Consider the following 14,193-nt stretch of genomic DNA (forward strand, 5'->3'; position numbering starts at 1 on the left):
GGAACTGCTAAGGCTGAGTGCAGAGAAAGTATGGAACGAATTGATCCAAATAAATATTGCCCTCTGCATAAAAAGCCCCACCCTCTGAGGAAATGCAGAGGCTTCCGTGAGAAGAGCATAAACGATCGCAAACAGCTTTTGAAAGAGCATTACATCTGCTTTCGCTGTTGCTCCTCCACAGAGCATCTTGCAAAGAACTGCACTGCTGAGTTAAAATGTACAGAGTGTGAGAGCACTGCTCATGTGACAGCGCTCCACCCCTGCCCACCTACCTGGAAATCTAAGTCGTCCCCTTCCACTTCAGAGGACGGCGGCGAGGAGGACAGAGCAGACATCCAGGAGGTCAAGTCGACGTGCACTCAAGTATGTGGTGAAGGACTGAGTGCCAGAGCATGTGCTAAGATCTATCTCGTCAGCGTGTTCCCAAATGGATGCAGGGAGGAGTCCAAGAGAATGTACGCCATACTGGACGAGCAGAGCAATCGCTCCCTGGCACGGTCGGAGTTCTTCGAGGTTTTTAAGATCTCCGGAAGCTCCTACTCATATACTCTCAAGACCTGTGCGGGGCGTTCAGAGACAGCGGGGAGGAGAGCCAGCGGTTACACTGTGGAGCCGGTGGACAAGAAATTGAGCATTCCTCTGCCTACACTCCTCGAGTGCAACCAAATCCCTAACGGTCGCTCCGAGATTCCTACGCCGGAAGCAGCCTACCATCATGCCCACCTGAAGCGCATCGCCGACAAGATTCCGCCTCTGGATCCGGATGCCAAAATACTCCTCTTACTGGGTAGAGACATCTTACAGGCACACAAGGTCCGAGAGCAGATAAGTGGCCCAGGAGATGCACCGTTTGCTCAAAGGCTTGACCTAGGATGGGTTGTCGTCGGTGATGTGTGTCTTGGAGGTGCCCACAGACCACTTGAAGTGAGGAGTTACAAAACAGCCATCTTAGAGAACGGTCGTACGAGTTATCTTCAGCCATGCAACAACCAGATCAGAGTGAAAGAGGTATTTGGTCAAGTGCCTAAAACTCAGCATCATCCAGCACCAACCTCCACCCGTGGCTTAATGATGCTCAGTGGAGACTGCCTGGGGCAGACTGTCTTCGCTCGTACTCCCGACGACCACAGACTCGCTCCATCCATGGAGGATCTAGAGTTTCTGAAGATAATGGAAGCTGAGTGCTATCAGGACAGCTCCAAAAGTTGGGTTGCACCTTTACCCTTCCGGTCGCCAAGACAGCGGCTGCCTAACAACAGGAAACAGGCTTTCGACCGTCTTGTCTCACTCCGGCGCTCATTGGAAAAACGACCACAGATGAAAGCCGATTTCCTAGAGTTTATGGAGAAGATGCTTAAGAAGGCACACGCAGAAGTTGCCCCGCCAGTGCAGCCTGGACAAGAGTGCTGGTACCTGCCCCTGTTCGGTGTGTACCATCCTAGGAAGCCAGATAAGATCCGTGTGGTCTTCGACAGCAGCGCGTCATGCGAAGGAGTGTCGCTCAACGATGTCTTGCTCACTGGCCCTGACCTTAATAATAGCCTGCTAGGTGTTCTTATGAGGTTCAGGAAGGAACAGGTGGCGATCACCGCCGACATCGAGCACATGTTCCACTGCTTTGTCGTTAAGGAGGACCACCGTGATTTTCTCCGCTTCCTGTGGTATAGAAACAACGACCCTACCTCCGACATCGTGGACTACAGAATGCGAGTTCACCTTTTTGGGAACAGTCCCTCGCCTGCCGTTGCAGTGTATGGTCTGCGACGGGCAGCTAAGGAAGCAGAAGCTGACTATGGCAGTGATGCAAGAAGATTCATCGACCGCGAGTTCTACGTTGACAACGCTTTAAAGTCCTTCGGCACAGAGGAAGAGGCCATCAGCGTCCTCGGGCGAGCACAGAAGATGCTTGCAGCTTCTAACCTCAGGCTGCACAAAATTGCTTCAAATCGACTGGCAGTCATCGAAGCATTTTTCAACCGAAGATCGCACCAAGGATGTCAACAACCTAGATCTCTTTGTTGATGATCTGCCCATTCAACGTAGCCTTGGATTGTTCTGGAACATGCGCACAGACACCTTCATGTTTCAAATCAAAGATGATCAGAAGCCATTCACTCGCAGAGGGGTACTCTCAACCGTGAACAGCCTCTACGATCCTCTAAGGTTCCTTGCACCCATCATGGTTCATGGAAGACTGATACTCAGGGAACTCACCACGCAATCAGAGGACTGGGACTCACCTCTTCCCAAAGACATGGAGATTGAGTGGACTAGATGGAAACAGTCACTCCAAGACCTAGAGGGGCTCCAGATACCACGCCCTTATACGTCCTTCTCCACCGCAGGTGCGCTAAGAAGAGAGCTCTGTGTCTTTGCAGACGCATCAGTCAAGGCAATAGCAGCCGTTGCCTACATCAAGGTGACAAGCCACCAAGAACAGACTGAGATTGGCTTCGTCTTCGGGAAGGCAAAGTTGGCCCCCCAACCTGGCTTAACTATCCCTAGACTTGAGCTCTGTGCGGCTGTGCTCGCCATTGAGATCACCGAGATGGTAGTCACAGAGATGGACACAACATTCGACAACATCAACTACTACACAGATAGCAAGGTTGTATTAGGGTACATCCAGAACCAGTCAAGGAGATTCTATGTCTACGTACACAACAGGATCCAACGAATCCATCAATCACCTTGTTCCGGTCAGTGGAAGTACGTCCCAACGTACCTCAACCCAGCTGACATTGGGTCAAGAACTGTGACACCAGCTTTGCTTAGCAGCACAACTTGGCTCAAAGGACCAGCCTTTCTCCATGATGCATCTTCACATTCACCTGAGCTTCAAGAGACTTATAACCTTATTGACCCTGACACTGACTCTGAAGTGCGCCCTCAGGTGGTGACAAGTCTCACACATGTTACCAGAGATGTGGTGCACCCACAACGCTTTGAACGCTTCTCCAAGTTCAGCACTCTCCTCACGGCCATAGCGCACCTCATCCACGTGGCTCGTTCCTTTGCCCACTCCACCCAGAATGAATGTCAGGGCTGGCACATCTGTCGCTCTACAGAGGAAGAGTTGCTAAGGGCCAAAGTGTGCATTGTGAAGAGTGTCCAAAATGAGTGCTATGCAGAGGAACTTAAGTGTATCAACTCAGGATCCAACATCCCATCTTCCAGCAGCCTGTGGAAATTGCACCCCATCATGGACCAAGATCAACTTCTTAGAGTGGGCGGTCGGATTGGACAGTCAGATCTGAGCACGGACGAGACTCACCCCATCATCATTCCTGGCCGACATCATCTCGCAACCCTGCTTGTGTCTCACTATCATGAAGCAGTGAAACACCAAGGAAGACATCTGACCGAAGGTGCCATTCGAGCGGCGGGGTTCTGGCTGGTAGGAGCTAAACGCTGCATCAGCAGTCTGCTTCACAGATGTATCACTTGTAGAAGGCTGAGGGGAAAGACCGAACATCAGCAGATGGCAGCTCTGCCAGCAGAACGGCAGCTCTGCCAGCAGAACGGCTACAAGTAGCACCTCCTTTCACCTACGTAGGTGTCGATGTCTTTGGACCATGGGACATGGTCTCACGCCGCACAAGAGGAGGAGTCTCCAACTCTAAACGATGGGCTGTGATGTTCTCATGTATGTGCTCAAGGGCAGTTCACATTGAGGTAATTGAAGCAATGAGTACCAGCAGCTTTATCAACGCCTTGAGGAGGTTCTTTGCAGTCAGGGGCCCTGCAAAGCAGATTCGCTCTGACTGCGGAACTAACTTCGTCGGCGCCTCTCGTGAGCTGGAGATGGACAAGACTAATCCAGGCTTCAACAGTGTGGAAGAGTACCTGGACACACAGAGCTGCACCTGGGTATTCAACCCGCCCCACGCGTCTCATATGGGTGGCGCGTGGGAACGCATGATTGGCATTGCCCGCCGTATTTTGGACTGCATGCTGCTTGAGCAGAGGAGGTCTCACCTTACACATGAAGTTCTGACCACACTTATGGCCGAGGTAGCTGCAATCATGAATGCTAGACCGCTCATCCCAGTATCATCGGATCCGGAATCACCTGTCATCCTTACCCCAGCAATGCTCCTGACTCTCAAGACAGGCTCTGATCCTCCTCCTCTGTCAGGAAGCTTTGAGGAAGCGCATCTCATCAGAGAGGAGTGGAAGCAGGTTCAGGGCCTAGCAGACATGTTTTGGAACAGGTGGAAACATGAATACCTCAAAACATTGCCGCTTCGGCACAAATGGCAAGGAAAAAGGCAGAACCTCCAGGAAGGAGACATAGTTCTCTTGAAAGACAATCAGGCAAAGAGAAATCAATGGCCTACGGGCATCATCACAAAAACCTTTCCAGGAGAAGATGGATTGGTCCGGAAGGTTCAAGTGGAAGTCGTCAAGGATGGAACCAGAAAGGCTTTTTCTCGGCCCTTTAAAGAAGTGGTTCTGCTTCTCTCTCCAAAGACTGATTCTGTTAATTAATGTGGGCTCTTTAAAGACCCCAAGCGGAGAGTGTCATGCCGCTTGAAAATGTGTTTGTTTCAGCAGTTCAGTGTGGTTTGTTTATCTTGTAACCATAGTAGTTTAGTACTAGTGCATGTTGGGAAACAGGAAGTAAGATTGCCATGCGATAATCAGCTACAGGAATGTGTGAGCTCTATCAGTCGTTTCTGAGTCGATCGCTTTTCCTTCTCCCTTTTTGCTAAGGCAATGTCTGTAAGTATTTCTCATTGTGTAATATTTGGTTACTGCTTACTTTTAATTTTGTAAGATTATTGAGACGGCTAAATTAGTTTTGTTTATTGCTGCTGGTTGTTTCTACTAGCTTGATTGTGTTTATCATATAGGCTACACTGCTATGTTAGCTAAGTGGTGCTACTTACACTGTTATTGTGTATTTGAGTTTGATTAATAATATAGACATCTCATTGTACTGTATTGCAGTTTCACAAAATTCCCAGTAAACTTCATGGAAATGAATCAACTACGTCCTGGAGTTTCTTGGGAGTGTTTAAGCTGAATGGAACATAGCCCATGACACCAGCCATGAATACTACTAATATAACACTGAAATTCTACAAGTGAATTTAGGAAACACAACATTATGATTTACAGTATGAAAAATGGATATTCATTTTGAGATTGGATAAAGATTACATTTATCAGTGTTATAAATTATTAGTGTTTTTAAAGATGAACTTTAAGTGAGTGTTTGATGACAGCAAAGGTAACTTATATGTAAAAATAGGGCTTTCACAAATAAATATCCAATATCAAACAATACAGATACATTTAAAAGTCTCTAATATTGGCCGATAAGCAGTATAGTACCAGGATGTGTGCATATTGGATATTGAATTGATGGAGAGTGTGTCTGTCTCCGCAGCTGAACAGTGCTGGGGGTCTGCTGGTTGTCGGTTTTGATGATGGTGTGGTACGTCTCTTAGAGCTGTATAACCCTCAGAGTCTGCACACGGTTGTAGGGCGCACACACTCTGGAGATGCCGAACTCCGCCTTAGACAAGCTCTCAAGCCCCACAATGCAACTGTCACTGCCATCGCTTATGAGAGAAGTAGAAAGATCATGGCTACTGGGGTAAGGGTTGAGTGAGTGAGCATGATTTGTGTCGGAATATTCTGCTATGTTAATATTAAATGATTTTGCTCTCTCTGTCTTTAGAGCACAGACAGCACTGTTTTCTTCTTTGCGGTGGGAGAAAGATATGAGCCAATTGGGTTTGTTACTGTCCCAGGGCCTGTGCAAGGCCTGGAGTGGTCACCTCAGTCACATGTGAGTGATGATGATAGTTAAAGGGATGGTTCAGAATAAAATCAGCCTAGGGTCCTTTGCACCATGACCTCGAGCCAGAAGCCTTTTTTCCCTTGGTCGAACATTATTAAAGTTAGAGCTTATGGATCCAAGGTTGTATCTCGTAAATTACCCCACTAATAATGCCCAGAATGGTACCAATGGCTTATGCTACCACTAACCCGGACGTCGAGGTCACTTCTGTTATTTGGGAAAAGCACGTAAAAGTCCTGGCAGAAAGCGATGCATAAGGATGTAGTGTAACGACAAATTATTATGTTTTCCGAAGTGTTGACAACTTAGTGTTAACTAATAATTGTTGCAAACTGTTACTACCAACAAAATATTAATGCATTCCTGGAAATGGCCGTTGTTACACTACATCCTTATGCATAGCTTTCTGCCAGGACTTTTACGTGCTTTTCCCAAATAACAGAAGTGACCTCGACGTCCGGGTTAGTGGTAACATAAGCCATCAGGCAAGTGTAATTTAAATAAACTCCTGATGTACTTACACACTTTCCAATGCCTCGTTTTATGAGTACAGAACCTATTTGTACTACTGTAGAAGTTTGGTACCATTCCGGGCATTATCAGTGGGGTAATTTACGAGATACATCCTTGGATCCATTAGCGCCTACACTAAGCCATTCAGCTGATATCTCTAAATAAGCTCTAACTTTAATAATGTTCGACCAAGGGAAAAAAGGTTTGAGGTCATGGTGCAAAGGACTCTAGGTTGATTTTACACCGAACCATCCCTTGTGCAACTTAGGCTCTTGTTGGGATTGTATCATATGATTTATCGTAGCGCACTGAAGCTTTGTGTATGTGTTTAAAGGAAAAAAACACTTTGCTGATCTTCTGTCAAAATGGTCACGTGGTGGAAGTTCGATGTCCTGATCCTGGAGCACAGACTGGTGGAAACACCTTCCAGCTTTCAGGACTTCCCACAATGCATTTCTGCTTCAGAAGCATCAAGTCCCGAATTAAGGTTATCCACTGACTCTCTCTTTGCCGTTCTCTCTCTATTTCTCTTTTAAGTTTGTATTGTTGTTTTATTTTGTTGTATTCAGCTTTCATTCATATTTTATTTACTTTTAAAATGTATTATTTAAATAAATTATATTAAAAAAAATAACCTTTAATTTATTATTTTTTTAAACTATTTTTCTACATTTAATTTTAATTATATTGATTGGGATTTATATTATTAAAATTAATAATTATTTATATGCACAGTGATGATACAAACAAAATGATTAAAATCATAGCAATGGTCTGTAATAATGTCTATGATGTTTAATGTTCTGCTGCTATAATTTTGGATGCATGTGTGTTTTCAGAGAGATGCAGAGGTAGCACTTAGGCAGGCCAGAAAAGAGAAGAAAAAGAAAGAGAGGGAGGAACGCTTGAAGAAACTGTTGGAGCAGAAGCCAGATGCCACAGAGGAGGAACTACAGGAGAAAGAGGAAGAAGAAGATGAGGAAGAAGTGGAACTGCCTCCTCTTTACATTCCATCTCAACCCAGTCCTCTACACTGTGGCTTTTACTCAACATCAGGGTCATTCTGGCTTTCTATGGTAAATAAATACACTCACAGACATACACTACTGTTCATTTGAGGTTAGTAAGATATTTTTTAAAGAAAATAATACTGTTATTCAGTAAGGATGCATTAAATTGATCAAAAAGTGACAGTAAATACATCTTTAATGTTACAAAATATTTCTATTTCAAATTAATGCTGAACAGTTATTTCGAACTTTCTATTCATCAAAGAATCCTGTAAAATATATAATTGTTTCCACAAAATTATTAGGGACCACAATGATGGTAATAAGAAATGTTTCTTGAGCAAATCAGCATATTATGATTTGTGATTATAAATCAGCAAATATGATTTCTGAAGGATCATGTGACACTGAACATGAAAATTCAGGTTTGCTATCACATGAATAGATTGCTTTTTAAATATATTCAAAACAGTTATTTTAAATTGTTATAATATTTCACAATATTTGTACAAACTGCTCCGAGACACGAAAGGTTGGAGATCCAAACGCAGCTTTCATTAGAGGGACAATCCAGACTGTAATCTAAAATACAGGCAACAGGTCAATAACCAGGCAGGCAATCCAAACAAGCAAACAAGGCAGGAAACACAGGCAAAAGGGTAATCCAAAAACAGGCAAGAAATCCTTGGTGTTTGTCAAAAAACAGTAGGTAATTCGGCTGGGGATTTTTACGCAGGTGGTGGGAGAAAAACGCTGACATTCTGGATTTGGACGGCGATAAAATCACCAACTAACCCCTGTCAATGTTGAAAATACCTTACAACCCCATGAGAAACAGTTACCGTCCGAATAAGGGTGTGAACATGGTTTAAATAGGCTGAGACTGACAAGGTAATGAGAAACAGCTGAATGCCATCATTTATGATGAGTCCAGGCAAAGGATTATGGGGAATGAAGTCCATGACTGAGTGGCAATTGTTAGGGGTGGAGTGCAGGTCAATAACCAGGTGGCTATCACTGGCACTCCAAATGGTGATCTTAGCAATATTTTTTACTGTATTTTGCTCAAATAAATGCAGCCTCGGTGAGCATAAGATACTTCTTTTAAAAAAATCTTTCATATCCTAGACTTTTTAACATCAATGTTACTAATAAATGTGCTGTGTGTGTCACTGAAATGCCCCTCTTTCTCTTTCTCTCACTATCTCTTTCAGGGTGGCTATGACTCAGGGTATCTGTACCACTGTAAATTCTCTGAAGAGCAGATTCAAGATCCATTAGAGAGAAAAGATGAGCCCTTCTTCTTCTTACCTGTGCATGACACAGACCATAACCCCATTCTCACCATCACTTTCAAGTAAGGTTTTTCTCTCTCTACACTTGGTGTGTCTATGTGTGCATGCGTTTCTCTAATAGCCTAGGAACTGAGAAATCATTATTAGTTTCCTTATTGGATTCTATTTCTTTTTTTTATTATTCAGAAATTAATCAGAAGGATGATATTTTCCACACCTTACTTCTCATTCTTCCTATCTTAGTTCCAGCAGGCAGTTATTGTTATGTGGCATGGAGGATGGCAGTATTCGGGCGTACCCTGTACAGGCCTCTGACCATCAGCTCAGCTCCATGCAGGCTTACTGGGCCCTCAGTGTCCATGACAATCAGTATGGCCATGTGTGCCACCTCCGCTTCAGCTTTGATGACATGTTTGTCCTGACCGCAGGAGAGGATGGCAACATCTTTTCCTTCAGCTGTTTGCCAGAGGAGGAACTCCAGAAAGCCATGCAGCTCAAACATGCCAAAGTGCCCTCTCCACGGGTTAGTGTATGTATGTTTGTGGGTGGATTAATGTGTACTTATGTGTTTCAACTTTACCACCTTATTCTGTCATGAAAACAGGCTGGGCTGGAGTTGGAGAAAGCAGCACAGGACATAGAGGATCCATCTGCTTACAGGTGACAATGTGTATATTGTGTATAATGTATATATTATATGTAAATAAAGCAAGCAATAGGGTCAAGGCTTGTGTTTTTGCTACTTACAAAGACACAAGAGCAGTGCTTATCTCCGTGCTTTTCGGTGTGCCATAGCGCCCAAGTGTGCCACAGAGGTACTGTCAATTGTAAATAATCTTTAAAATGTTTCACACAAAACTAAATAAACTACCATTCAACTCTCTTATGCTCACCAAGGCTGCATTGATTTGATCAAAAATACAGTAAAACAGTAATATTGTAAAATGTTATTACGATTTAAAATAGCTGTTTTTTATTTGAATATATTTTGAAATGTAATTTATTCCTGTGATGAAAAGCGGAATTTTCAGCAGCCAATTCTTCAGTCTTCAGTGTTACATGATCCTTCCGGAATTATTCTGATATGCTCATTTGGTGCTCAAGAAACATTTATTATTATTATCAATGTTGAAAACAGTTGTAATATTTATATATTGTATATATATATTGTAATATATTGTTATAATCATTATATATATATTGTATATAATCATATTTTGTAAGAGTCATAATGACAGAATTTCCATTTCTATTATCATGCATGGTGCTTGTTTAGTTAGCATAAGTGTGTGTGTGCAGCATAGAAACAGCTAAACAGAAGCTGGAGCTGGACCGCATGCATAAGGAAGCTGAAGAGAGGAAACAGGAGCGGCGTAAGAAGCTGGCTGAACTGCAGAGTCGATTTCAAGCTTTACTGGAGCAGAACCAGAGCCTTCCTGAACACATTCGCCTCCATCGCTCGGTGCACAGTTCTCACACTCCTCCCCGCTCACTCACCTATTGCACTGTAATGATTACATTGACACAATAATGTAACATAATATTTTATGGGTGTTTGTAGGAGTTTGAACTGGACACACGCTTCCACGAGGAGATTGAAAGACAGACTGAAGAGAGAGTGATGGAGGTCAGGAAAGAACTGGCCTGGGAGGAGGAGAAACACCGGATTGGCCTAAAAAAACTACAAACCATGTACTATATATCCATGCATATCCACTTTTTCTTTATTTACATGTTTCTTTTTTCTTTTCAATACCACTTTCTCTTCAAATTTCTCTAAATCTCCAAATATGTTACCAAATAAATTCTGTTATCATTTACTCACCCTCATTGTTGTTCCAAATATGTATGACTGACTTTCTTCTGTGCAACACAAAAGAAGATATTTTGAATGTGTCTGGCCATACAATGACAGTCAATGGGGTCCAAAACAACATTGTACTCTTATGACTTTCACTGAATAGACAAAAACAGTTGAAACAGTCTTAAAAATCGTATTTTGTGTTCTACAGAAGAAAGTCAGTCAACGATATGAGGGTGAGTATGATGACGGAACATTAATTTTTTAATGAGTCTTAGATGTTTCCAATAAAGCTTTTAAAGGAAAAATAAAAATAGACACAAATGAGACAGCTGTTGAAATACAATATAGGGCTATTAAAATGAATACACAAAAATATAAATCTGAGAAGCTAGACGCTTAAGCAAACGTCTTAATTTGTAAATGTCATTTATTCTCATTGATTTGTAGGAAGAAACAATTGAGTACCACGGCTTTTGTTATTCTTTCATGTTGCTGTTGTCTCTGTAGGTTCTGGGAGTCAGTGGTGCAGGACACGGTCACGGTGTATGCGTTTAAGAATGGACATAAGATCTCCAACTACAGACTGTTGGCTCTGCCTGCCATACAAATGCATCTGCACCAGCATGGCACAGTGGCCTCTCAGAGTGCAAACGTGGAACAAGAGCATTGGCAGAACAAAGCACAGCCTGGCAAAGAAGCCAGCAACATTTCACGTGAGACAGGATGAGTGTGTTAACTTGACACTTAGACTTTTAGAGTGTATGTGTGCAGTCATCGTTCTACTTCTCTCTTTCTAAGCAGTGCAGGATGAGCTGGTAACAGATTCAATGATGCAGTCAGGAAGGATGCAGTCAGGGTCTCGTAAACTGGGCAACAGAGAGGCAGAGAAACTCCGCAAAGCTGCGGAGAAGGCAGAGAAAGCTCGAGCCATGATAGAGAAGAGGAAAAAAGAGTGGGCAGAACTGTGAGTGAATGCCAGTGTGTGTGTCTCTTGGTCTCTGTGTTTATGTGTGTAACATTTTTAATGCTTCCTCAGCTATGACTCAAAGCCCAGTGAGGACTACGAGGACCCTAAGGATGTGGAAGCGATTCGATTGGCTAAAGAGAAAATGGGCGACTTTAAGCTGAAATCAGCGAAAGACTTTACTGTTCCTGAACACCTGAGGATGAACGTGGACAAAAAGAGAGTGCAGTTAGTGGAACTGGAGAAGAAGGTGAATGACACAAACGAATCAGCAAAAATCACACTTTCCTAAATAGAAATGTAAAATGTCCACAATGTAAAAATAATAAGACAGTGAACTTGAACTGTGTAATACTCAGTCAGAATGCATAAGTAAAACATGAAAATGTTTATAAATTAAAAAAAATGTATATTAAACATACACTTCTTTGAAAGAAGTCTTTAATGTTCACCAAGGCTTTATTTATTTTATTAAAAAACAGTTAAACAGTAATATTGTGAAATATTATCATTATTATTATAACTGTTTTAAATTTTAAATATTTTTACATTTTATTTGATTTATTCACGTAATGGCAAACCTGAATTATCAGCATCCATTACTCTAATCTGCAGTGTCACATGATCCTTCAGAAATCATATGCTGATTTGCTGCTTAAGAAACATTTCTTATTATTATCTATGTTGAAAACAGTTGTGCTGCTTAATAATTGGTTGGAAACAGTGATAATTTTTTTTAGGAATCTTTGATTAATAAAAAGTTCATGAGACCAGCATTTATTTGAAATAAAAATCTTATAAAATATCTTTACTGTCTCTTTAATATTGTAATATGTCCTTAACAATTTAATATGTCCTTGCTGAATTCTTACTAGCCCCAAACCTTTGAAACATTTCCTCCATTTTGCATATTATTGTCAATGGAAATATAATTTTCATAAAAAAAAATAAAAAAAACTTTACTAGCAGTGTAAGGTCCTCTTTAAATGATTTGGTGTCTTTTTAACTAAAATAAATCTTAGTACGACAATAAGCTCTTATGATCTACTAAATGGTTTGATTTAACAGATATATGCATGTGGTGGTGTATGTTTTTTCATGTATGCTACAGATCTTTGAGATGAAGTCTGAGATGAACTCTCGTGTGATGGCTCTTCGAGACTGTAAGGTGGAGATTGTGTCTCAGCTCCATGCCAAGTTGGAGCAGCTACAGGCGATCCAGCAGCACCTGCCACCCGAGAAGCGTCATCCACTGCCAGCTGTGCCTGTCTTAATGCCAGAAGAGATGCCCGAGAGGAAACACAGATACACCCGGGCAACCTTGGAGCGTTACGCCACTCTTAGGGCCAAGATGGCTTCCACTGGCTTGGATGAACAACAGAATGGGGAGAACATCCTGGAGCTGCTTGAACAAGAGATGCAAGACACACACACTGAGGCTCAGAGCACGCACATGGAGGACGAAGGTGTGGAAACAGTCTCTCAAAAGCAGGAAGAGGAGCTCACAGAGCTAGAGAAAGAGATGAGAGAAGTTGAGGAGACCAAAAACCTGTACCAGCAGGACAAACTTCTTAAACAGGCGAGTTTGGTGTGCATTAGGAATATCGAGGGGAATTTTATTTATCACAATCCTTCAAATGTCTTTCTCTCTTTCTGCAGATGGAGGAGGCAGTGTGGCGTTTCGACGCTGAGTTACGCGTGTTGCGTCACGAGAAGCAAGAGTTGGATGTGTACATGAAACTGGCTGATCTGAGACATGTGACCCTGTTTGAGGAGCTGCTGCTTTTGAAGGAGTTCGAGAAGAGAGAGGACATACTACATGAGCGACTGAGCACCTATATACAGGAAGAGCAAGAGATCAGGGTGGGTGTATTTTTATTTGTGCATGGGATTGTATGATGTGTGTGTGTTCAGTACAGAACAGTTTCCATATTCATTGCTTTGTGTGTCAGGCCAAGATGCATGAATGTAAGAAGCAGATGGAGCAGAAGAAGAGAGACATCCTGAGACTCCAAGGGAAGGAGAAAACTCTCACCGCCACCTTTCAGGCCTCATTGGGGGAGAACAACAAGTTTGAGGAGTTCCTCACCAGAGTGTTTAAGAAAAAGATCAAGCGTACGAAGAAGAAAGAAACACGTGGAGGTGAAGGTGAGCTGTAAGAGTGTGTTCTGTGTATTTCACCTGGCGAATCTCAAAATGTCACATTTCACCCTGAAAACTAATAAAAAGGAGTGCATAAAGTAAATATATTAAGATTTTTTAAAATCTTTTTATCTTACTGTTTTGCATTTTTTTTTAAATTAAAATTAATACATTTCTAATAAATTAAAGGCAGTTCATGCTATCATGATGTCCAAGTACTTTAAATATATATTAATATTTTTTTAATGTCTCTCTGTAATGAGAACTCTGTATTTCACAATGCAGTAATGAGAACCGGTAAAATGAGCTCAGTGGGTAAACTATAATGCAATGGCAGGAACAGTTAGGATATACATAAAATTGTCATCAGAGTCATGTTGAAATATAGAACACGTGATTTAAATGTAATATTTGTTTTGTTTATTACTCCTTCCATCAGGTGGTGATGTGACAGATGATGAAGATGACAGCGATGAAGACTCTGATGAAGAATCAGACAGGGATAATGATGAGGATTATGATGACTCTGAGACTGGAGCTCCCCTGGACGACAGTGTGTGCCCACCAAGTAAGATCAAATTTGTTTAGATGTTTTCCAAAATGTGAGTTCCAGACCGTCAGTAGCCGTTCATGTACCCACCGAGAACCGCTTT

The 14,193-nt window shown here is 42.3% G+C and overlaps 1 protein-coding gene across 1 annotated transcript in view; it reads left to right on the top strand.

Annotated features, from left to right (window-relative positions):
• Positions 1-14,193, top strand: part of cfap44 (cilia and flagella associated protein 44) — a 32,607-nt gene that overhangs the window by 12,428 nt on the left and 5,986 nt on the right. Inside the window, exons 12-27 of the mRNA XM_084130051.1 lie at positions 5,396-5,605; positions 5,690-5,800; positions 6,660-6,812; positions 7,165-7,401; positions 8,550-8,692; positions 8,874-9,153; positions 9,235-9,290; positions 9,930-10,092; positions 10,192-10,322; positions 10,942-11,147; positions 11,236-11,398; positions 11,471-11,648; positions 12,510-12,977; positions 13,058-13,261; positions 13,351-13,546; positions 13,980-14,108. Of these exons, the coding sequence (XP_083986177.1) occupies positions 5,396-5,605; positions 5,690-5,800; positions 6,660-6,812; positions 7,165-7,401; positions 8,550-8,692; positions 8,874-9,153; positions 9,235-9,290; positions 9,930-10,092; positions 10,192-10,322; positions 10,942-11,147; positions 11,236-11,398; positions 11,471-11,648; positions 12,510-12,977; positions 13,058-13,261; positions 13,351-13,546; positions 13,980-14,108 (3,028 nt within the window). The remainder of the gene's footprint in view (positions 1-5,395; positions 5,606-5,689; positions 5,801-6,659; positions 6,813-7,164; positions 7,402-8,549; positions 8,693-8,873; positions 9,154-9,234; positions 9,291-9,929; positions 10,093-10,191; positions 10,323-10,941; positions 11,148-11,235; positions 11,399-11,470; positions 11,649-12,509; positions 12,978-13,057; positions 13,262-13,350; positions 13,547-13,979; positions 14,109-14,193) is intronic.

Source organism: Abramis brama, assembly GCF_963993115.1.
Source record: "Abramis brama genome assembly, chromosome: 12".
In the NCBI taxonomy this organism is placed as follows: domain Eukaryota; kingdom Metazoa; phylum Chordata; class Actinopteri; order Cypriniformes; family Leuciscidae; genus Abramis; species Abramis brama.